General features: G+C 43.8%; 2 protein-coding genes across 7 annotated transcripts in view; one reads left to right on the plus strand and one right to left on the minus strand.

The window, feature by feature from the left end:
* Window positions 1-8,286, minus strand: part of PIK3CA (phosphatidylinositol-4,5-bisphosphate 3-kinase catalytic subunit alpha) — a 44,674-nt gene extending 36,388 nt beyond the window's left edge. The window contains exon 1 of one of the 3 annotated variants that reach the window (XM_069024727.1): window positions 8,233-8,286. The gene's annotated coding sequence lies outside the window, so the exon portion shown is untranslated. Of the gene's footprint in view, window positions 1-430; window positions 523-7,788; window positions 7,840-8,232 lie in introns of those variants that run through there. The other 2 variants (XM_069024729.1, XM_069024726.1) reach the window with 2 other exon arrangements.
* A 250-nt stretch (window positions 8,287-8,536) lies between these two features.
* Window positions 8,537-24,389, plus strand: ZMAT3 (zinc finger matrin-type 3). Of its 4 annotated transcripts, none has more exons than XM_069024136.1 (6): window positions 8,537-8,703; window positions 14,009-14,334; window positions 15,804-15,923; window positions 17,668-17,834; window positions 17,946-18,046; window positions 19,045-24,389. In XM_069024136.1, exons 2-6 carry the CDS (start codon window positions 14,065-14,067, stop codon window positions 19,254-19,256), a joined length of 870 nt encoding a protein of 289 aa, XP_068880237.1. In that variant the 5' UTR covers window positions 8,537-8,703; window positions 14,009-14,064; the 3' UTR covers window positions 19,257-24,389. The 4 variants fall into 4 exon arrangements, with proteins under 4 accessions (XP_068880237.1, XP_068880239.1, XP_068880236.1 ...); XM_069024138.1 differs by lacking the exon at window positions 8,537-8,703 and adding an exon at window positions 8,834-8,856; XM_069024135.1 differs by lacking the exon at window positions 8,537-8,703 and adding an exon at window positions 10,190-10,238.
* Window positions 24,390-24,657: the final 268 nt, after the last annotated feature.

Genomic DNA, 24,657 nt, shown 5'->3' on the forward strand with positions numbered 1-24,657 from the left:
CTGAAACCTTAGGAAGTGTTTATTCTTGTTCTAGCTGGTGGCCCTGGTTGAACAGCAGTTTTCTCTGCGCTTACAGGTTGGATATCACAATCATGAGGCTCAAGACATCAATACATTTGCATTTGTGCTCAACAAGTGCAAACAAACATGATTCACTGTGACTGTGTGTGTAAGTAGGCCCTGCATGCTCCAGCCTGAAGCACAAAACCAGCTCTGGTAAACCGGGACATGGTTCTTCAGTCTTTAATCAAATGTTCATCATTCCAGTACATGACTGTTAGAAGCAACTGTTATGATTTGATGTTAAAGTCCTCTGCACAAATTAGGCTGCAAATGAGATCAAATGCCTGTTCAACAGTACCAACATTATTCTGCCACATTAAGCATATAAAGGAAAGAGAAGAGAGAGTGCAAACAGGAGATAAGTCACCCCCACGGATCCCGTGGTGTCCTGGTGGTCCTTCAGTGCCCTGGGCTTCTTTGCAGTGGTGGTAGAATCCCACTTGGTTGACTCTGAGTCACTTTTATACCATCCCTAATTAGCATGAGAAGCGTGACTAGGATGGGTTTTTGGTTCCTCATTAGCATGGGATGTGAGAGTGGGAGTGGTTTTCCAGATCCTCATTAGCATAAGGCAGAGTGGGAGTGGTTTTTGGTCCCTCATTAGCATGAGTCAGAGTGGGCGTGGCCTCACCATTACACATGGTCAGGTCTCATTGTGGTGGTCACTAAGGGTCTGCTCTGGGGGTCGTACAAGGCACATATCCCCCCCAAAACCAAGTGTTCTCTTTGTGACCCCACTCCTTGGCTTGTGCAGTTACACACTTGTTCTGTAACACACCACAATGGAGCGTTGCTGTGAAAAGCATCACGTTTGGTCAGAACTGAAAATGTTCCTTTTTGTGGCTTCTGCAGGATAGCTCTGGCGTTTCTGCAAAAAGCTACACCACTGAGCAAGTGCTTAAGCCAGATGCTGCAAATGTTATTAACCCTTTCCTTACAGCATCTGCTTTGCAAACCATGTTATGCAACACAAGCATGGTAAGCATGGGGCTACTGAGACATGAAGCTGTGTGCTGTGCATCTCCCTTTCCTCCACTTCAAGCTGTAACCCAAATTGTTTCTCTTACAAGGCCAGGGTACCAGCAATTTGTGGTTGATGCATCAGAAAGAAATGGCTAGTGTTTGTCTAAATAGATAATGTTTGTAGTGAACATGAACTTCCCAAAGAAGTGACATAAGCTCACAGGTATTTAAGCAGTGACTATCAGTCACATCTCTGCAGTAGTTACTACAGGATTTCCCAGCTTCCCAGTTTAGAAAGTCACTTTCATAACAAGATTAAATGGTTTGAGACTAAGGCACATGCAGCCTACTACTACAATCAGAGCTCTGTAAGAGGGATATATTAAATTGAAAGGCCTTTATTTTTAAAAAGCCAAAAAGATACTGGTAGTAATCAGCCACTGCTATTGAGAGAATTTTACACATCTGTACAAAAAACGAAGTATTTTTTAAATGCATGGATGGTTCTTTGGAAACATTTCATTAGTGTTTTCAGAGGTGTGTATATTCAAAAAGACTGAAATCAGTTTTCAACCTGGTGAAGTTTAACCCTAGAATAGACCAGAAGACCACAAAAGCTCAAATGGTTTGGATTTAATTAGCAGTCATAAAAAAACACCATTAGGGAAGCATATCTATTTTGCAAAGCATCTTTTTTGCTGTTTAAATAAATAACTTGCTCACATACCAGGACAATAAGAGATTGGAATCTATAGCCATGGTTACACTTCTCATATCCCCCTGAAGCTGTTTGTGATACTGTGCTAACTGCTGATGTACAATGAAAAGCTTGGAAAAGAGGTGATGAAAGAAGACTTGAAGAGCTGGATTACAAAGCAATTTGACAACATATTTGAGAAGAGTTTCCATAGTCAGGAATAGGTTTTGCTATCCTTTTCTTCATGTATAAACTCAGCCGTTTTATTGCTTGTTGGCTTCTGTTTCCACCTTTATCTTTTGGTGGTAGTTTTGCCATCGCTCCCCAACCGTCAAAACATTCCAAGCTGGAGCTATCTAAGATCAAGGGAGTGCTGCTGAGCAGTGATAACAACATCAGTGCTTTATCCTCCATTTCAGAGCAAGATGAGGAGGAAGGCAAGTTATTAGAATCTTACATGTTCAACCTTGGTTGAACTTGAGCAAAAGAGTTAATCTCTACCTTCTCAAATAAAGTGTTAAAACCAATTTAAGCCCTTTCTTTTAACTAGCAATCTCTTATCCAAAACTTCATGTAACTGTATAAGTTTATCCTCTCCAATGACAGCCTTACAATTTCACGTATTACCATTTTAAACCAAAATACAAATGTAATTTAGCATAAATCAATCTTCACGAAAAATCTTGCTACACTGGGAGTGGAACTCACAGGCATATCCTCAATTGTACACCACAATCATGACTATTCCAGATGTCTGGTTGTTGCTTAAAAACTAGCTCTTAAACACCAGAGGCATTCTTGGGACAACTGCTCTTTTACAGTACTTAATACCTTAAAATTGAAGATTTCAGAGGTGACAGCATGAAACTGCAAGAAGATAAAATACAATATTTTAATCACTTCCCTCCCACCAGTGGAGACTGCCTTGATAAACTGGTAAGTGGAACTGGTTGTTCAACATCCACAAAGGCAGAAGAACAATTTTCAGTGTTATTAGTATCACTTCCACTTTTATAATCCAGTCACAGCATTTCCTGGTTATTCTGTTAAGAGCTGGGAAAATAAATTAAAAAAATAAAGAATAAGTGGTATTTTTATAGTCTAAGCACTTTAAAGACATCACAGGCATATTTTGGAGTATTTGGACTGATAGTTTTGACTTCCCTTTCCCTTTTTTCCCTTCCCTAACAAAGGAAGTTAGCTCTATCTAGAAGCTTATGTTAGCACTATTAATTTCCATCTTTCAAACTGCTCCTGTAGTCAAGAATCAAGTTAAGTGTTTTCCAGCTTTAATGAAAAGTATCTTAATGGCACAAGCACCAAATATGGATCATAACATTCCTCGTCACAGAAAGCACATTTATTGAGTTTGAGAAACAAACAATTCCTCTCCACTCTGCTTGCCTGGTAAACAAGCCTTTACCCTCTGCTCATTCTCCCTCTTTTGCACTTGTATTTCCAAGCATTCCACATTTAGTTTGCCAACGTCTTTGCAGAGATCAATCGCCTCACTTTTCCAGCAAGTCAGATGTCAAAGTCCCAAGGCACTGGAAATTTTGTTCTATTAGATTCAGATCACATAACAGGCATGTATTTCTACTTATGGCTGATTAGTCTCAGATGAAATGCTGAATCTTGACTATTTTCCTTTCAGTAATGTTCAAAGTTTCTTGCATTTCGAGGACATTCAAGAATTTGTTTCTTTGTTGACTGCTAATAGCTAAGAGAAGGAATAAGGTTGCAACAAGGAGTAATTTTTTGTTCACCAATTTAGCATCCTCTGAAGGAGCTGACAGTTTAAGACACTTTTCCACGACAACAAATGCAATTTCAGCAGAAAATCCATGCAAGAAGCATGACCCAATTTAACAGCAAGAGTTAAAAATCAGGAACAGTCTTGGAACATATTGGGCAAGAGTCATTCATCACCATTAACTGCTAGATTAAGTATTGGCAAAAGACTGACTAATGAGTATGGAAAAAAGAAAAACAGTGAGGTCTTAATGACAGATAAGTTTTTTGACATGTTGTACAATCTAGGAGGCAACCATCCAGCTTTCTCTCCTTTCTATTGGAGAGAAAATAACCCAAGGGATGCTTCTCTACATTTACTTGCCTTAGAAAAGGGTCAGAATATACAGTCAATAAATGTGACTCAGCTGTCTCAAAGTTTCAGGGAATTTACAGTCAGTCTTAGTCAATTCAATAAGTCTCCTGTGTTCAACAAACAAGCTTTGTGGTTCACAACCCTCAAAAGCTACATTTGCCAATGTTTCTTTAATCAGAAGGTATAGGCAAAACTGCCAAAGTTTTTCTGCATAAAAATCCATGAAGGTAAGTTCATGGAAATGTGTTAACGAGTAGACAAAAGCCCCAAACAACAAAACCCAGTCTCTGGGATTTATCTGACCCTCTACTGGTAAAAAGCAACAGGCCATGAAACCAGAGATCACTGAACCTAAAGTTGTATGTTGGACCCAACTGCTTGTTCTTAAACTAGACTGAAGTAGCCACTTCTATTGCTGTGAGTCAAGCAAAAGCTTCACCAGCACTCCATCATTTTTCCCTTTCAACTTGACAAAGGTAAGCTGGCCTCTTAGAATTTAGTTTTTACATTTCTGAAGCTCAGGTATGTGAGCACTGTTTTCCAAAGACAGACTATAAACTATAAACTCCTATTCCCAAGGAGTTTACTTAGCAGGCACAACTGACCAAGTGCTTTTATCCCCTACTTTGCTGGCTTTAAGAACACTGGAAATAGAGAACAAGTGATGATGTCTACTGTCCCTCACATTTCTTCTTTGAAATACACAGGCGTCTTAGATTGCCTTGCACAAAATCTGTGCCCAGAATTAACTAGAAAAATACTTTTCTAGAATTCAAGTGTAGATACATGCCATATAAAACAACATATGTGCTGCAAAACCATTAAGCATTGCTTAGACCGAGAAGTCAGACCCAGAGTTACACAAACTGCACTCAGTCTGCTGCATTTCCATATGAATACAAGATAACATACAGGATTTGTAAAAATGCTTATTTTTCTTTTTTTAAACCAATTTAATTCCTTCTACCCCCTAGTTGGGCTTGATTTTGTGCTGGGTTTTTTGTTTGTTTGTTAGATTGATTGCGTGGGTTTGTTTGTTTTGATTCTGTTAAAGTTAATACTATACCAGTGCTGCAAGAGGAAAAAAAAAAAAAACAAACCCAGCAGTTAATACTCAGAGTATTATTTCTGGTTCATTTAACACTTCATTAACCATTCAGAAATAGATCTGTAGAAATTCAGTTGGGAGGAACCTCTGGAGGTTATCATGACCAACTCTGTAATCAAAACAAATCACATACATTTGTTGTCCAATTAAATATAGAGAGAAACAAATGTATTCTCTCCACTGCTCCCATTTGGATTAGGATACTACAAAGAGACAATTGTAACAGAATTCTTTGCTATGACACGTTCAACTTCAAAAGCAAAAGAAAATTCCCATCCAGTTTTAGTGAAAATATTTTTGTGGCCTCTTTTAGTCATAGCTACAGACAGGCATCATCCCCTTGGAGGAGCTGGATGTCTGGCTTTTTAAAAGGATGAGACAAAACTCCCACAAGCAAGGAATGAAATGCATAAAAAGCTGAAAACCCCCCAAACCTTAGCTCACACTAGAAGCCACATCTGTTCTCCAGTTAGCCAGAGTCCAAACTCTTATCCTTTCCCTCCAACTGCTCCCCCTCCAGCTCCATCACACACACAAAAAATGCACATATGGCCCACTCTTTCTCAGTGGGGAGGATTTACTAGATCTCACATATTTTTCAGTAATTACAAACCAGTAAGTAGTAAGACAAAACTTAGTTTTATAATGGTATTTGAAGACTAAACTAGAAAGACTGGTTTTGCAGAACTATTCTTGTCCAGGTATAAATAACAAAACCAGTTCCTGCATCAATATTGAAGTTAAAGCATCTTAGCTTCCCCTCACCCAAACATAAAACTCCTCAAATGTCCTATTAACTACAGTCTTTGTTAACCTTCATTAATGTACTCAACAAAGTGAAGCTACATTATACCAATCTAGAGGTGCTATTATTTCTTGCGTGATTTGGAACTAGTGTATCATCATTCCAATTTCCTCTCCCCCTAAGCAGGCAAACAAAACCAATAGCAACAGTCTTCTATTTGGAAGTGACTGATATTTGCAAGGTGTTTAGGATATTTCTGACACTCGAAAAATCTGCACCAGAAATCTCAAAGATTACATAACAAGTTGACTTTTTAGGTACAAAACATAAGAAAGCAGTTTTTGCAGACTGCATATCAGCCTTAGGCTTGTTGCCTAGTCATTTATTGATAGTTTTAATTCAGAAAGAAATTAAAGTTATGATGGTCATCAAGGTTGTTCAAAGTTGTATTATGCATGAGCAAGCCATTAAAAAGCACACCACAGTAAAATCTGAGGATCTGTGGATCAGGAAGTCCATTCCTTGTATCACAACACCTTTTAAAGGTGTGATTTTCTTCCAATAACTGGAAGCCTCTTGTGAGGTTACTTGATTGGTCTTGTGAGACAGCATGAGGGTAAAGCATGAACTCCTTGCTGGTTGCAGAAATTCATATTCTAAAGCTTTCAGCAACTTCTAAAAAGTGAGTTATCCAGGAAAAAGTATCTCCCATTTGCTCACAGAAAGCAGGAATAGCCTGATTAACAGAGAAACAGTTAACTAAGTATTGAACCACTTTATGACTTCCAATAAAGCACAATTGCTTTGTAAACAAATCAGCTACACCCCGTTTCCCAAAGAATACTCGAGAAAGAAGAAAAAAATAAAAAAAAAAGAAAATGCAGAAAAAAAACCACTCTCAGAGCCATCATTCACACAGTAAACTGCACCAAGAAACAGAACAAATTTGTCATTGATACAGAATGACAATCTAGAGTAGCCAAACAATTAAAACACTTTGGCATGGATTTGTAGGCTAGGATTTGCCTGCCCTGAAAAAACACGAAATGCTGTCTCCAGGTTGCTAAGAATGGCACCAAGTTAACACCTAGGAAATTCAAGGCATCTCACCAGTCAAATTCCAACTGCAGTGCTGGATTTGCTGCATTTACTGTCCTAAAGAAAAAGTGGACTATTTCACAGATCCCATAGGAATTGCATGGTTTCATAAATTCCTCTGTGAACACTGTGAGCTTGGTTGATGTGTAGTTTGTCTACATTGGATAAAATATGCTTCTAAATAAGTAACAACTCTGAAAAAGTTTACCAATGCTATTGTTTGAGAATAAAGTTATTTATTGTGAAGCTTTAAGTTCACATGGGGCTTGATTATAGAACAGCTTATCCAGTCAGTTCCTCATAGCAGACAAACCATTAAATCCCATCACCCTGAGTACTGGAATATTCCTAGGAACTAACAAAGTTTCCACACAAGAAGTGGACTTTGTTTATTACATTGCATTATAGAATTGCAGCATGGAAGCAACAAGTATGAGTACACCTCTATAAACTATGATGTAGAAGGAGCTAAGGAATGAGTCAGATCACGATGGGAAAGTTTCTAACTTTATCCAATGTGATAAATCCGAACACCTGGTATAGCTCAAAGCAGGGATGTGAAGGTACAAATAACTAACAGAACAGAATAGACTTTTTCTATTAAGTTCCACAAAATCCAGACTCAGAACCCAATTTACCACTCCTTTACAAGTTTGCTGCAGAATTAAATGAAGAAGGCTTCATACTCCCTACTGTCTACTTTTTAAGTATATATACTTGCCTCCTGCTTGTTCTGAATAGGCACCGCTTATAAAGAAACCTTTGTTCAATCAGATCTTTGGCCAACAAGAAAAGAAATACAGACAAAAAAAAAAATTAGAGACATATCCATAATAGCAACAGAAGTAATTGACCTGATATCTTAATAACTTAAGGAATACTCAAAACAGCCACAAAACCCGCAAAGAAAAACAAACAGGCAGTTTGTGTTAGTTTAGCCAAAGTTTTGCTAATATAGAGTCTACCAGAAAAGACACAAATACTGGTAAGAAATAGCAGTTTCATACTTAACATCAGTACAAACCGATCTCTGGGTAGCAAGAAATAGGAAAGAAGGCTTTACAGGTAGCAGGGATGAGACACTGCTCCTGTCAGCCGAGTGCATCTGGAAGCAGGAGGTTGGGTGCCAGGATCCACACACACGCCCATCGGGAGAGGCTCTGCTCCCAGAGGCATCAACCAGCCCCATTCCCGGGACTGCTGGAGCACATTTACAGCGAACAGCTCCACTCCAGGGGTGGAGGCACCCACGCTGGAAAACAACAAGCCGCTATTCTTCCTCTCCCAGGTCACTTCCCCGCGAGCACCCAGGACGCGGGATGCGGCGGCGGAGCTCTCCCGGCCGAGCGCAGCCCCGCGGCCCCTCAGCCCCGCGCCGCTGCCGGAGCCCCCTCAGCGAGCGGCGCTCCGGGAACGGCCCCCGCGACCCCCGCCGCGCTCGCCTCACTCACCAGCCGCGGCCTCCCCGGGCCGGCCCGCGCTCGCCGCGCCCCGGGCCGCGCCCGCCGCCTCCCGCCGCTGCGGCCGCCCCGCTCGCCTCGGCCGGTGCCTGTGCCCCGGGCGCGGGCGGCAGCGGCGCCGGCAGCCGCTCCCGAGAGCCGCCGCCTCCCGCACGGGAATAACAGGAAGGGAGCGGGGCTGACCCCGGATGGGGAAGGCACCGCCCGCCGGAACGGGAACCGCGGCGGGGGGAGGCGGGCGCGGGCCCGGCGGTGGCGGGGAGCGGGCGCGGGGAACGGGGTGTGCTGGGGAATCACGGGCTCGTCCTGCCCCGGTTGGTGCCGTGAAGTCATTGACACCCTCGTGCCCGCGGCCGCGCCGCGCTCCGCGCACATCGCAGCGCGTCTGACCCAGTCTTGACCCTTTTCCCAGTTGGATCACCAGGTTTCTTTACAATCAGCTGCCACTGGGATCAAGTCGCTGTACGTGAGTCCGGTGTTTTGTTGAAAGAGTGGCCCGCCAAGTGAATGCCCGTACAAATTAGAGGTCGAAGAAAAATAGCATTGTAAATACTCACTCCCAAGTGGTGTGGATTTTCAGAGTCTGAAGTGAGAGCGCCGGGCTGGGGTGCCTTGGTGAGAGCCAACAAGATGCAACAAGTGAGGGTGGCATTGAGACGGTGATAGGGAGGAGGGACAGGGGAAACCCGGGTGATTAATTGTTAAGGCGTTTTGGCAAATCACTCTACTGTCAAGGGATATTTATCCTTTCATCAGGAGAGATGGCATAAGCAAGTTTTGGAGCCAGGTGTGAACATATTGAGGGCGTTGGTGAATTCTCTTCCTTGGAACACTTCTCCAAGCCCCAGGGTCCAGCATGGGACCATATTCACAGCCGTGGCCAGGCTGAGATGCTGCAGGTGACACTGCAATAGGTGAGAGCACCAGTCTTGCAGGGCATGGCAGAATGCACCCAGCAAACACAGGGCAGAGCAGTCTCTGTGAGCATTTCTGGTGGTAAACTGCCCCTTTGCTGCTTCTGCTCCACATCACCACAGCTCGTGATTCCGACCTGTAGCATTGTTCCCAAAGGGAGCCTACAAGAGAGACAGAAGGGGACTTTTGACAAGGACATGTAGTGATAGGACAGTGGGGAATGGCTTTAAACTGACAAAGGGCAGGTTTAGATCAGATATTAGGAAGAAATTTTTGACTGTGAGGGTGGTGAGACACTGGCACAGGATGCCCAGAGAAGCTGTGGCTGCCCCATCCCTGGAATTGTTCAAGGGCTTGGAGCAACATGGGATAGTGGAAGGTGTCCCAGCCCACGGCAGGGGGATTGGAATGAGATGGTCTTTAAGGTCTCTTCCAACCCAAACTGTTCTATGATTCTATGAATCTGATTAATGTTTGGGGTTTTTTTAAGATCTAACAAAAATTAGTAACAATCAGTGTGTCTAACCAATGGATTGCCAAGTGGGTTGGCTGATGGCTACTGTAAAATCTGGGTGATGGTTTCAGCCTGTAGTGACTTCTCAGCACTTTTCCTGTTCTAACAAAAGGGGAGAAAAATCAACAGAAACTCCATACACTTTGAAACAGGGTGGCCCAACCACGCGGGTGAGGCCTTGATGGCTCGAGGGGAAATCATTACTCATTTTGGCTACGAGCAGCATGAATAAGAAGATGTTTATATATGCAAATCAGGTTCATTGTAACGTCTGCTGTAGGAAAAAAAAAGGATAATTATATTAAAAAAAAAAAAAGAAAAAACAATACTAAATGGCTTCGTGCAGAAGGGGCTAGGACTGTAGACTATTTGAAGCAGCTCCTCAAGGGTGTTTCCCCCGGCGATGCCCAGGAGCGCGTTCGTGCGGGGCTGTTTGGAGCGGCGGCGGCCCCGCCCCGGCCCGGCCGGCGCAGCCCCGTCCCGCCCCCGGCCGCCGTCACTTCCCGCAGCTGAGTGGGAGCCCGAGCCCCGAGCCCGGGCCCGGCCCTGCGCTCGCCCCGGGGCCGCGGTAGGTGCGGGGTATGCGGGGATGTGCGCGGGGGTCTGGCAGGGCTGGGGCCGCCGCGGGGTCGGGGCGGTGCTGGGGATCTCGCCCTGGTGCCGCCGCCGCATTCCGAGCCTCTCGGGAGATGCGGATGCCTGTCCCTGCCTCTCCGCTGTGGTCTCTGCCTTCCCGGAATGGTGCGGTGGTGCCGTGAGGTTGCGGTGATTCCCAGGCAGTAAGGTAGCAGGGCTTGCTTTTTTTTCCTTGCTCTCCATCCCCCAGACTGCCAGGCAAGCAGCTTCGCGGGAATGCCTGCGAGGAGTCGGGATTTACACCGTGGTTTCTGATACCCCCCGTTGACGTAAGGGATGGTTCTGAGTTGCTAAATGTGTATCCTGATCAGCGGAGGGTCAGTGCACCTTAAGGTAGAGCTGTGCGTGATGTGTGTTTGTTAGGTGCTGCCTTCAGTCCCTGCAGCGTTACAAAACAACCTGCCTTTCAGGTTGAAGGGTGTAGGCCCAGTCCGTGGCCAAAGGAAACTTTCTGGCACAATTACATTAAGGGATGTCCATGTATTGATAGACAAGTGAACTTGAGAAGAAACGCTTCCTGTCTTGAAGACAGAGCAGTGAAGCTCACAGCTTGTTCATCATTTCTACAGATTTCATCACTGTTGTTAGTTGCTTCAGCTGCATTTAAAAAAACAATTCTGGTGGGAACACGTAGATTTCTTGCTGTGGTTTATGCTTTTCACCAAGGAAAGTCACACTGTGCCTTCGCCATCCCTAGATTTGAGGCTGGACCAGCTCCTTTCCCAGCACTGTACTGTTGTCAGCTGGGGAGGTTGCTCCCTGTTACCTGGGCAGTACCAGGCTGTGGTACTCGGGGCATGGAGCCTGGGTCTCTCCCTTCAATGCTGCCCTTGGGATGCCCCAGCTGAAAGGAGGGAGAAGGGCTGTGCACCTGTCCCGCTTTCATCCACTCAAGGATGACTGGCATGGGATGGAAGTGTATCCTAGGATGTCAGAGGAGGCATGGCTGAGCTCTGAGAGGTGCTGTCTTGAGGTAGACTGGCTCCTCAGCTCACCCTGGAGAGCTGCAGGTCCTTACCCAGCCTCGGGCTGTGCTGTTTGGGGTCCTTGGTGATGGATGTGCCTTGTTCCTTTGCTGTGTCGTAGGGTAAAGATTTTACAGCTTCTCGTGTGAAGGGAAAGGAGGAGTTAAAAATGTCCTTTTTCCTTTTCCTGGGCAGGGTAGCTGTAACAACCAGCAGTGGAGGATTAAGGGGACCTGTAAATAAGCTGAATAAGAGTGATTTCTTTTTTTCTTTTAAATAATATTAGTAAGAGAGAAATGGACACAATTTGAGTAATTTCAATGATTAAAGATCACTGTCAGAGGAAGATCAGTATTACATATATTGCATAAGCCAAATCAAGAAGTCCTACTATTGAAATTACCCATGCAGCTTTAATTTTATCTTCAGACAACTGCTTACTTTAAGAAACACTAAGTGGCCTTACAATTAAAGATTTTCTAAGGATATTACATTATACCTTTTCCCCTGTAGATACAGATCCTGTAAAGCACTGTCCTCTTGTATATGACAAATCCCATTTGTGACAGTTGCAAGAAAATGTGATGCAACAAACACTAATGCAAAATTAAGCAGATGAATCTCAATTGCTGTTTACTGTACATCTCTTTATGTTGCTCTGTGAAGTATTTGGCTATAATTTATTCTCATTTTAAGGTAAGAGGCCCGTTATACTCGTGTAATAAAACTCTGAAATTAGCTGGCATGCTTACCTGCTTGCATAGTTGATTTAAACTGCCTTGATAGGCCCGTGTTATGATGTATTTAAGCACCGTGAATGTGAACTTGTTCCATCTGTAGTCCCACAGAAATTAATTAGACTGTCTGCAGAGTCCTAGTTGAGGAAAATAAAGATAAAAAAGTTGTCTTCTGTTCTGTTTAACCAGGGTCATGTGTGCTGAAAGCAGGAGAGGGGTTAGGTAACACTACAGAATTTACACTGCTGATGGATCATTTGCAGCACCATTCCTGTGTGTTCTCTTCCTTCTTTGTGGTGGATTCCAGCTCTGAAATTTTGCAGAGCCTTGGTGTTGGAGGACTATTATAAACATGAAAACTCCTGGTGGCTCTGTTACTGCCTCAAAACATTGTGCCCAAGCCAGTCCATGCTGTTCTTTTTTTAAAATAATTTTTAATTTTTTCCTTACCTGTAGTTACTAGAAATAACTGAGCTGCCTCCAATCTTGTATTAGTGTAAATTTGGGTTTGAGATAAGCATTTCAGAAATGTTTTTGTTACTTGAATGCTTTAGTGCTGCTGGCTTTCTTTTTTTTTTTTTGTAAATTATATTTTATTTTTCCTAATAGAACATAGATCTCTCTGGGAAGAGTGATTCAAAGGTAATACAGTACCTAAAATTGCAGGCATCAACTGGGATTTTCCATAGGTTGAGTGTAGAAGGTATTTATCTTCAGCTAATTTTAGCAGATAGAAAATCCCGGAAGTTATCACAGATAAATGCTATCTGCTTCTCCAGGTTCCTAAATGCCTTTGAAGTCCCTATTTTCAAAAGCGACTCGGGAACAAAATTCCTTGGTGGCATTTCATTTATGTTTCCCTAATTTTCCACAAGTGTTGTTTTAAAATGCAGATGTGTCTCATTATTTGCTTAAACAAATGAACAAAGCCCAGAGCATAAACATGGTTGCTACCAAAGCAGCCCTAGCTGGGAATGATCTGCAAAGGCCAAGATAATGCTTCTCTTGATCCCAGTGTGGCACTGAACAGGATTTGTTATGATAAGAAGCTAATAAGACATTAACAAAAGTAGCTGTGCCTTAATTCATAATGTGACTAGTCTGCATTATTCTAGGGATGTTCATCTGGGCTGTAGATGTGATTTATAAACTTTAATTAAATAAATCTCTCAGAACCTCTTGTTGGGAATGTAAGGCTAGTTCTAATAACATGAATTAACTGAGAAATAATTGAATAAAGGTTAATATGAGATAAGTTCTCCATTTTGCAGAAGAAGATGTAGCTTTAAATGTTGCATTGGTTGTAGTTAGTAATGGAAATGTGAAAAATAGCTCAAGGTCATTCAAGAAGACCATGGGAGAAAGCCCTTGGGAGCTGACTGTGTACAACAAGGTGTGCTCCAGCTCATTCCCACTCTTTTCTCTTTCATTGTCTCACTGGAGAAAAGCTTTTCCTCAGGAAAGTCTTCGTGAGTATTTGAGGGATAGATGTCTTTGTGTATTTTGTATCTACCTAAATACAAAAAATCTCCTCTGAAGTATTTGGATTCTTTTTAAGTGTTCATTGCAGTGATCCACTGTAATATTTGCTTAGGTCTTGGAAAGTGAGCTTGTCCTTGGACAAAAGAGGATGTGGATAGAGGTCGTATACCCCCACTGACACAGCTTTGTGTGCTGTGCATGTTGTATGTCCCCACTTCTCATGGTCATAGAGCAGTGGGGAGTGTGTGCTGTTGTCAGGTGCTGTGGGTGGTTAGGAATCTTCACCTGCAGGAGGGTGCCAGGGCACCCACTTCTTATATAAGTGTCTTGTAATCTGGCCCTGGTTGTCTGGGATGCTGCCGTTCCTGTGGGCGGTAAAGTGTTGCAAACTGACTTTATCCCACATGGCGTTTTGAAAAGGCGTGAAGTAGAGGCAGTGGAGTTACAGGAGTTGCCCCTGCATCCTTGATGTTCCTGTTCCTGTTGCTTGTTTCAGCATTTGTGTCTTTCTGGTCTAGATCTGAAGAAGAAGACTCCTCCTTCAACAGTAGCATGCCCACAGTCTTTGCAGCCAATGATTCTTCTACAGCAAGCAGGACTTCTTCCTCATCCTGAGAAGCCTTCATCCCTTCCTATGTCAGTGGCTACAAGGCCAAGAGCCAGCTCACCACTGTCCCCACCAAAGTCTCTTGGACTGGGGCCTTCCTTTCATCACACACAAGAAGAGGAACTTGCCAAGGTGGTGGAGCAGGACCCTATGCTGGAGGAACTATGTAAGCCCCTGTGCTGTAAGCTTTGCAATGTCACTCTGAATTCGGCCCAGCAAGCCCAGGCTCATTACCAGGTAAGGAGAGCAGCAGGAGGCTCAGCTTTTGGGGCTGCTGCATCTGCAGCTTGTGGAGACATTCCCGTGCCAGCATGAGCACTGCCAGCAGCGTTGCTGTGGTAGCACAGAGGGAAGTGTGGGCTAATGCAGAAGGACTAACTCAGCTTCTCGAGGGGGTTTTGGGTGCTGCACACCAGCAGTAGCATTCGAGTTGCTCATCTGGAGCTACCTCTGCACCACCTCATGCACTGGAACTGCTCTGTAGACATGTCTTCACCCTGCTTGGATTTTCTGGTTGTCCAGATGTGCTGCAGTACTTTCATTTAAGATGTTATTACTGGAGCTTTTTGCAAGAACTCTGTCCACGGGAACAGAGAAGTGGTGCCATGGGTGAAAAAGCAGACACTTGTGATTTTTTTCCTTTGTTTTATACAACCTGTATTTCACATCTACACTAGTTCAGGAAAGTTGACCTTCTGATTCCAGACGTGATTTTGTGAGGCCTTGACAGGTGTTTTCTGCTGGATCCAGCTGTGCCATTAGGACAGGGTCTCCTTTCTTACGCTATGCACACCACTGATCTGGTGGGGCCTTTTATGCAAACAGTCTCATCAGCTGGGTTTGCTCAGATCAAGTTAATTTTGTTTGAGCTGATCTTGTTGACTTGTCTGAAATTGCTAGGGACTCTCTGCATATGCTTTGCTGAGAGATAGAACACGTCAGTCTTGCATTACCCCATCTTCCTATACCCTCTCTGCCTAGTGCTTGAGTATTGGAGATAGTGACTTTCTCCACCAGTGAATGCAAAAGGGTGGATGTCCATATCCTCAGGACACACAGACCCAGATTTCAGAATTGCTGTTGGCCCTGAAAAAGTGGTATCCTGCTAGTGAAGGGGTAGGTTGAATTGGTGTTACATTTTTAACATGTTATTGCTGCAGAATTTCTGCCATGAGGGGACAGAAAGTGAATTTTTACATAACTTGCATCCACAATGCATATACATAGTCTCATATTGCTCTATGAAGTTTTCAGAACACCAGAAAGAATTGTGGCATATGTTTTTTAAGAGAAAATAAAATATGAAGTGGGTTTTTATGTTCAATCATGTTTTAACTTAAGCTGGCAGTCTCATTAAATCTGTGTGTGTGTGCTCAGGCTTATCAAGAAACTGCAAAGCAGTTGATAAGCTTAAAATACAAAATACTGGTTTTAAGTGAAATGGCAAACAGATTGAGAAACTAAGTGTAACCTTATTGAGAAAAACAGCTGAAGATGAGGTCCAGTCATTCTAATAAATGAGCATTTGGAAGAAAGGGAGGAATGCCTGCATCTCTTAAATTCAGAGGTGTTATTTTCTGACTGACAGCTCCTTTACTTGAGCTTCCACCTTCATGGGCATTTTCTCATTTCAATCTCTGGATCCTTTGTCTTTCAGAGTAAGATCCTGGTATTAGGGCAGTGATTAATCTGGGTTATCTTTGCAGGGTAAAAACCACAGTAAGAAACTGCGGAATTACTATGCTGCCAACAGCTGTCCAGCACCTGCCAGGATGAGTAATTCTGTTGAGCCTGCCCCACCTCAGGTTGTCTCCCTTCCAACTCAGGTAAGGCATGGGAAGGGGACTGAGATCATGCTTTCTTGTCACCTAACTCCCAGTAAGAATAACCAGATCTCAGGCTTTGAGGATTACCACAGGAGTTGGGAAAGAATTTTCCTTGTGATGGCACAGGATGGTGGAAATGGCCTGTTGTGAGCTGTTTGCTTTCCTTTGAAGATGCAGATATTGATCTGCCCTTGCAGCACAATATTGGACTTCAAATGTTCTATTTCTGCCTGGCAAATACTTTGATTCCTAGGTAAGTCCGATGTGCTGCTGATTATATCTGTTTAAGGGCAGGTATAAAACAACATTGCTGAAACTGGATTTGGATGTGAGGGTGTGGCATCCGCTCTGCACACTCATCCCTCTGTTGTGTGAGGGAAGCCTACATGGAAAAAGTGCTTTGGTGCTCCTACACACATTGCCCAGGGCTGTTAGCTAATTCCTCTTTTGTTGCTTCTTTTGAAGTGCTCATTCCTGTGTGGAGAGTGAATGGATTGTTCCCTCAGTGATCCAGATTAATTCTGTTTTGGGCATGTTAGAGGCAAAAGAGATGGTTTTTGCTTTCTCCTTCTAGAATTCATCCCTTGGGTTTGTCATGGGATGTGACAGCTAACCTGGCTTTTGCCTGTGACTGTGCAAGGAAGCACAGCTGGGCCACGGGGATTGAAGCTGTGCCTGTCAGTTCCCACAACATAAGCCTGTGTTGTCTGTAGGGAAGCAGAGAAAATTTGCAGAGTAGAAAATGTTTCCAGGGGCTGCCGGAGCCGCCAGAGGGAGACTCGGCCCTGTGTGATCTGGCTTTGCAGCTCAGGGATGTGAACTGGGATGGGGTGGGGTCCGGCCCCGGGCACTGGGACGTGGCTGCTGTACGTGCTGGGGTATCTGATGGTGTGGTTTTTAATGGGGAAACGGCCCATGGCAATAAAATACCACTCTGGGGCCACGTGAGGGTTCACGTTGTGAGCTAGAAGTCAGAATTGTGTACGAGTGTCTCTAAGTCTGAGCAGTATCAAAGGAGATGTGAAAGAAAGTCGGCTTGTCAAGTGCTGCAGTGACATGGCTGCATGAATCACTGGTGCTGCACTGTTTACAAAACACTGTTCCCTGGATGTTGAGGAGGCATGGTTCCTGCCTGAGTCACTGTATGTGGTCTGATTCCACAGACAAGGTGTCCTTCATATAGCAGGAGCTACTCATGTGAGAGTGGCTCCTTCCTTTGAAGTCTGCATCCAGGTGTCCTCCTACCTGAAGGTTAAGGACCAGAGGTTTGGCAGCTTCACTGCTGGTTTTTTTTTCTCTTGCTGTGGTCAGGGAGCTGTGTAAAGACAGGGTACTGTGGAGAGATTAGGTGGACTGTAAATAGGAGAGAGGAGCACCTCTACCTTTCAGTTGGGTCTTCATCAGTATGAAAGTCACTCTTCATCAGCTCCCAGCAGTCAGGAGGAGTAAATCATTGCTGTGATGTAAACAAGCCTCTGTGGCTATTGCAGAGCTGTTTGTTCAGATTGCTTTTCTCTCCACCTCAGACCAGGAACTTGCAGGCTCTCCTGGAGGCTGAGGCAGGAAAAATGAAGATCTTCTAGGAACAGTTTGGGGAGAACTTGAGAGTGTCCAATCTATGCACTTTAATTCCAGCTCTCCTGCTGTCTGATGGAGATGACACTGGTCTCAGCCCCTGTGACTGAAATACTTCAGCGATATAACCTTCCTGTGTTTCACATGCTGTCTCTCCCTTTGCTGCTAGATGGGATCCAGTAAACCAGGTGGCCGAGTGATCTTGGCTACAGAGAATGATTACTGCAAGCTTTGTGATGCCTCATTTAGTTCTCCGGCTGTGGCACAGGCTCACTACCAAGGGAAAAATCACGCCAAGCGGCTGCGTCTTGCAGAGGCACAGAATAACTCATTCTCGTAGGTATTGTTCAACCTCATGCTCAGGCTGAAAGCGTGTGGCAGTGTCTCTGGCAGTCCTTTTGTCAGAAAACTCTGAATTGCAGCTGTTCATATTTGTTTAATCTGCAGGGATGCGTCAGAACTGGGCAAACGAAGGGCAAGGAAAGAAGGGAATGAGTATAAGATGATGCAGAACAGAAGAAACACGTACACGGTTCAGAACAACACAGGTAACTTGGAGCTTGCATCTATTCTGTAGTTGGAATAGTAATTAATAATAAACAGACTTGTTTTTCTTCTGTTTCTGAGGTCTATTTTATCAGAGCCAGGTTGTGAAAGGAGCTGGTCCAAGCTCTGCTGATCCTTCATGTCTGCATGGTTTTTTTCTCAGCTGCTAAAGTTGCTTTGTTTTGTCAGCCTGCTTGTTAGTTCTTTTTCTCAGTTTGTAACTTAATTTACCATCTGCCTGTCTCTAAGGCTGCTCTAAGTGGTGACAATTTTCCTGCTTTATTTTCTTGGCAGGTGGCCAGGTGCTTTGACTCCTACTGTGGCACATCAACCTGTACTTGCATTCTCATGACCAGAATGAGAGAGCATGTTAGCCTCCCTCTAAGACCATCTGTTCCTAGCATAGAGTCCTTCCTCAGGTGTTAGATACTAACTTTGCCTCTTTACTATGATTTAAAGAGTGTATTACAGTCTCCAGCCAGACATCTATTTCTCTTTTTCATTTTAAGTTGTTTTACAAGCACACATTAGCTGAAACTCTGATTCCTGGTGAAACTTGGTTTAATCATGTCATTCTGATCACTGTCATGTGGAAAAGATAAATCTTCTAAAGTTCTATTATATATATCATTTTGTGAGTTTTAAACGGAGGCAGCTTATTATAATCAAAAGACTGTTCTAATTCTGGAATTAGACGGTTAAGAAAAAAAAAGAATTGATTCATTACTTAAATGATTAAACTCTGGATTTTCAATAAGACTGGGTCACTAAGCCCACTCTACTACTTTATAAAATTCCAAGTGCTGCCCTGTGTGCTGCACCTCTGTAAATCTGGAAATCAGCAGAGCAGTTGTGGGGAGAATAAGGGTTGACTCTAAGCAGGTAAAGAAGCAAATCTTTGTCTGCTTTTCAGTCGTTCATTGGACTTAGGCATTGTCACTGAGCTGCCTGAAGCTTTGATTTTTCCCAGATAAACCAGGCTTTTGTGTTGACTCCCCAGGTCCCTACTTCAACCCCCGCTCGCGCCAGAGGATCCCCCGTGACCTGGCCATGTGTGTGACGCCCAGTGGCCAGTTCTACTGCTCCATGTGCAACGCGGGCGCCAGCGAGGAGATGGAGTTCAGGCAGCACCTGGAGAGCAAACAGCACAAGAGCAAAGTGTCCGAGCAGCGGTACAGGAACGAGATGGAGAACCTGGGCTACGTCCAATGACGCTCCACCCTCGGTAGTAGTTTGCAACTAGAGCAGCTTGTCTCTCGCCTGCTGTTTGCCACATGCCCTGCTTTGTGCTCCATTGGGTAGGAGTATGCTCTCGAGCTGTACATGTAACACCTGCAAACTTACTGGTATGGTTAGATTTTTTTTCTGTCATAGTCGGCAGGATGACGCTGTGCAGGACATGAAGTGTTTTTGGTGTTTGTTTGCTAATTATCTAAGGCTCTTCATTGTGTTGAGTGGCGGGGAGGAACTGTGTCTTCTCCCCAGCCTTCTGCATGAATATGCAAAGCCCAAGAAGTGCTGGGAACTTCTGTGGTTCTACCACATGGGTGGACCATGTGCAAAGCCCACTCCCCTCTTAGCACACCACAGAGCAGTGCTCCAGAATGCCTCCCTACAGCAGACTGAATCTCTGGGCAGCTTGTAAAGAGGGGCAGGAGTAGGGCCTGTGAATGTGTGAATTAGGTGGTGTACTTGTCCACACTTTGCTGCTTCTGGCCCCCATTACAGTCCAGAGTAGGTTCTTCCCACATCTGTGTAGAAAGGCTGTGCATACCCCTCCTCCTTGGAGGGTCTTGCCTCTTACTGCTTCCTCTACAGATTCCATTCTGAACATCTGACATGGATTTCAGCTGATTAGCCCCATTCAGAAATACTCTTCTGCTCTTGATATTGTTGCCTGGACACCTTAATATACCGTGGGTGTAGCTCATCTCCCTGAAGAGAGTCTCTGGGGATCTCAGTGGCTTAATGAAATGAACTGGAAAGCAAACCTGCTCAGGTGAGATGTGCTGTGCTCTGATTATGCCTTAGACTGAGTCAGGTTGAGAATAGATGGAAGGAGCTGTCAGCTGTAATTTCCTTGCGTATTGATGTAGAAGAGAGCAAGCGTTGATCTCTGGGCTGCAGCCCTTGCTTGGAAGAACAGGGCTGCCTGGACTGTGGGTAGCAGATATTGGTGTGTCCCACTGCCATGCCATTCCCTGGGCAAAGCCTAATGGGTGTTTATAGAGCAAAGATGAAATGCTCCTTTGAACTAGAGCTACCAATATTGGATGACTTTTCCCTTCTCTTTCTTTTTCCATCTCAGGATGGGTTTTAATTCCATTCCTTGATGTGAACTTGACTGTTCTAGGGACCATCAAAAAATCCAAAGTTATGTAGGATTTAAATGTTAGGGGTGATGGTTGTTTGAGTAACAGCTTTTTGGCCACATGGAAGTATTCAAGAAACTTGTTAAGCAACTTTTTAATTGTAGACAAACTCAAAAGGTGTGTGTGTTTGTTCTGATATTTCTTAGCAAAAGTAGGAAGGGGATAAAGAGCAGAAGTAGGGCTGACATTTGTTCTTCTGCTTGTTTGGGTAGATGTGAGGAGCTGTGATTGGAGTCCAGTTTACAGTGTCATTGAAACATGGTCTCCAGTGGCAAGTGCAGCCCTTAGGTGGCTTTTGTTGGACCTGATCCCCTACTGCTGCTGGAGCTGTGCACTGGTGTAGCTTCACTGTCTTCAGTGGCAGATACAGAGAGAGGGTCAAGGAAGCACCATGGCTCATCTCTCACCCCTCTTCAGGCAGCTGGAATTAGATGCAGCTCCATTAGTTTCAGTAGGATTTTACCAGGGATAAATTGTACCTAGTGCATGGTGTTGAAGGTAGCTTCCCCCACCTCCTTTTATTGCCATTCTGATCCTGCCTCTTGCATTCCAGAAGGACTTTCTGCTTGCCTTAAAAAATGAAGAGTGAGTAAACTAACAAAAAAAAATCCAGATAGTCTTTATTCCTCTTTCTAGTCCTCCTTCAAAGGGTTTGTTGCACTTGGCTGCTCCTCAGAAACTGGGTATTATTTTCTTCAGCTACCTGAGTGAGCATCAGGGAGTCATACAACCTGAATGCAGCCTTCCTAAATCCAGGCAAGGTGAGCGCTTACAAAGTAGTTGAAAACTCCCTAGATCATTCCATGCTGATCCTTGCCCTGCAGATAGAGGCAGAGCAATGGGTGTCCTCATGAATGGGATTCCCTCCCCTCCTTTGTGCAAAACTCAGTTAAATGGGGTTTGTGCCCTGGGGCACGTGAGAAGGTAGAACAGGTGCTCATGTTGTGGAGCACTCACTGAATGGTTCTGACAGCTTCCTAAGTCTGTTTCTTCTGTGCTTTCCTGCCCCTGCCTCACCCTCTGTGTAGCCTTGAAGAACATTTACCTTTCCAAAATCTCTCATCAGACTTTCCCCCTCATTGTTTGCATTGACAGAAGGGCTCTGGTTTTCTCTTTGTGTCCTGTCCTTTGGTTTGCCAGTCTGACACCACTGTCCAGAGGGACAGAGGCAGTTAGATGAGCCTTACCACAGCGTGCTTCAGCACAATGATCCCTGCATTATGGTTAAGCATCCCTCTGGCTGTAAATTAAAGCGTGGCATTTCCCACAGGCTGCAATTAGCAGCAGAAAAGCAACCCTTTGTGAAATATGAGCTGGAGGAGCTGTAGGTACTGGTGCTGTCTGGCTTATTGCTAGGGATGAGGAGGTATTTTTGCTTGTTTTCATGTGTCCCAAAAATCAGCTGTTCACCACTTAGCTTTGGTTGCTGCTCCTGCTTCCAGCCCAGCCATCTACTCCTCATTTGGCATTTCCAGTGGCTGCTGGAGGTGTCAAACCCTGGTTTGCTCCAGCTGTGTAGATGTGTGACAGCACAGCTGTGTGCTAGTGCTTTTGAAAGGGTGTGTGAGGGATGTGCAGGGGGCTGTTCTTGCAGGCTCCTCTCTGCTTGGGGCTGAGTCTGGTTTGGAGTGGTGGCTTCGTTCTGCCCTGAACAGAGAGGCCTGAATCTGCTTTGTTCTGTTCAAGGGAATACAAGTGCATGTGGTCATGCTGGTGATTTCAGAGTGGTGGCTTGTAGAGCAGGTGTACAGTAGACAGTGGGACTCAGGTGACAAGATAGGACAGGTTTCCTCCATGGGAGGAAGGATGTCTTGCTGGAAGAAGCGGCTGAGACTCACTTTGGCCCAGTGCTCTGTTGTGGCCCTTTCTACAAGCGACCAAGGCTTTCCTCTCCCTCTTCAGCATTGCTTAATGGTTTGTGATCCTTCCACTTCCCCTTCAGCACAGGAAGTTGCTGACTGCAAAGAGAAAACACCCAACCTCCCCATTATCCTTAGGGTTCAGGACAATCCAAACTCATACTTGTCAGCATTAGATACTGAGTGGATCCTGATTTTATTTCTTTTTGTGAAAGGTGTTCTCCAAATCACTGTTCAAAAAATACTGAAAACACATCCTGGGCAAACCCTTTTGACATAGGTGGGCTGGGGAGAACACTGTGCAGCTGAAGTGCCAGTTTCCAGACCCAATTCATTTTTTTCTCATGTTAAACTGAGTACCAAACCCAAGAAACAGGACTTCTGTGAAGCTGTCACATTGGCCAGTAGGTTAATGACCTTTGCTGCTAGAAACAAAATGTAAATCAATATGTTCATATTTATTTTACTGTGCTGACCACTAATTGATTTGTTAATATTTAAGGCATTATGCTGTAGGTTGTTTTTGTTTAAGTGGAAAAATTTTGCATCGCACTTTGCTTTTGGATCAGAACAGTTATTTATTATATTTGTGAAAATGTTTTTCCTCCCACATAGCTATTGTTTTCTTTCCCTTGATGCAAAACACCCAACCACGAAACCCGAAAACCCCCCAACCAAATCCAACCCAAACACTCTTTGTTTCTTTTCATGCTAAACAAAACGGGGATTTCCTTGCAACTTGTTATTAAATGTCCACTTCCAATTTCTTTTTCCTCCAGTGATTCCTTTGCTAACTCGGGATGTTATTTTTAGATGCAAAGTTCTTGCTTCATTTAAACATTTCTTTTAAGGCAAGGAAGTAAACATGTGGCATCCATGAATTTGTGAGGAGTATGAAAGTGATACTATTTTGTTTGTATTAAGAATTAGCTGTTGTTTTGCATTCTGCACTAATGAGTAAATCTGTTATAATCTTGCCTAACATTGGTCTATTTTTGACTTTTTCTTTCTTCATGCACATTGAAAGGAACTCTGAAAACTTCCGTGGAGTTGCTTAGGATGGTCACCAGTGTAACAAAACGCAGATTTTTTTTCTGTAAAGCTGCTTACTTCCTTTCCTAGATGCCCATTATAGGGCATTAGAAGGGAAAGCTATTGCCATAAGCATGGATTCATATTTTAGCTTACTAATGCGTGGTGTCCTTTTGCTGCATTACTTAAGTGATGCTCTCACTGTAACCAATGGGAATCTTGCCAGGGTCAGGAGTAAATGAAATACCCAAGGCAAAGATACTGTGTTGTCTGGGGCCAGGCAAGGTACATTGCTAAAGTTTGTTTTTTACTCCTCCATCTGGATTACAACACTCTTACAGTTTTGCTTTTTGAGGGCCGTGTATCTGGTTCTGTAAGGATTTGATCTTGCTCCAGCTAAAATAGTTTGAAGTATGTTGAATTGAGTTGAGTTAGGAGCAAGCCTTGAAAACCTTCAGGAATTTCTCACTGCTGATGTTTTATATGGGGTTTTTGTTTTGTGAATTTTTGTTTTTTAATTTTACAACCACATATACAAGGATGCTCTGGATGAGATGGAGATCTGTTGCTGATTATGGAAAAACAAATGCCATGGTTGCCAAAGGATAAAAGAAAATGGAGAAGTATGGACCTGGTTTCTTTGAAGTTAATGGCTAAGCTTCTTTTATTTTGATGTGGGCTTTGCCACCTGCATAAAGTTGGAAGGGAAAATAAAATCCACTTTGAAATAAATAGTAGTTCTGGGAATCTATCCTTTAAAAAATGTATCACAGCTAAAATTGTGTTGTCTTACCTGAAATATCTGCAGATAAAGACAGAATTGAATTTTTGAAAATAAAATCAGTTTTTCAGTCCGTGTTTTGTAGGGGAAAAATTACTTGATTTCATTTCCTTCTGCATCTGTCCAGCAACATCATTTGCAAGTGCTTTGAACATGTTTCATCTAGAGCCTTCTTGTCAGGTTGTTTTGTACATTTTTCCTTATTTCCTTTATATTGTACTGACCCCTGTGAGGGAATACTTGATGAAAATGAATTTTTTTTTTTCCTTCTTCATGATATAATAAACCATTCTTGCTCTTACCATTGTACAGCCCTAGTGTTTGGTATTGCTACTGCTCATGGCTGGACTGGGCATGACTGAGTTGATTTTAGCCCAGCACTGATGGCAACTACGTGAACATGTTTTCACACACCGATAAAGGAGTACAACTCAGAATTTGTTACTCTGGAGGAGGGTCAGTGTACTTCCAGCTATTACTGAAAGCCAGCTGAGAGCTGTCTTGGCTTCAGGAGGGGTTGGGAGTGCTCAGTGTCTGGCAGGACAGGAGCCAGGAGGGACACAAAAGGC

The sequence above is a fragment of the Aphelocoma coerulescens genome, chromosome 9, assembly GCF_041296385.1.
Source record: "Aphelocoma coerulescens isolate FSJ_1873_10779 chromosome 9, UR_Acoe_1.0, whole genome shotgun sequence".
Lineage (NCBI taxonomy): Eukaryota > Metazoa > Chordata > Aves > Passeriformes > Corvidae > Aphelocoma > Aphelocoma coerulescens.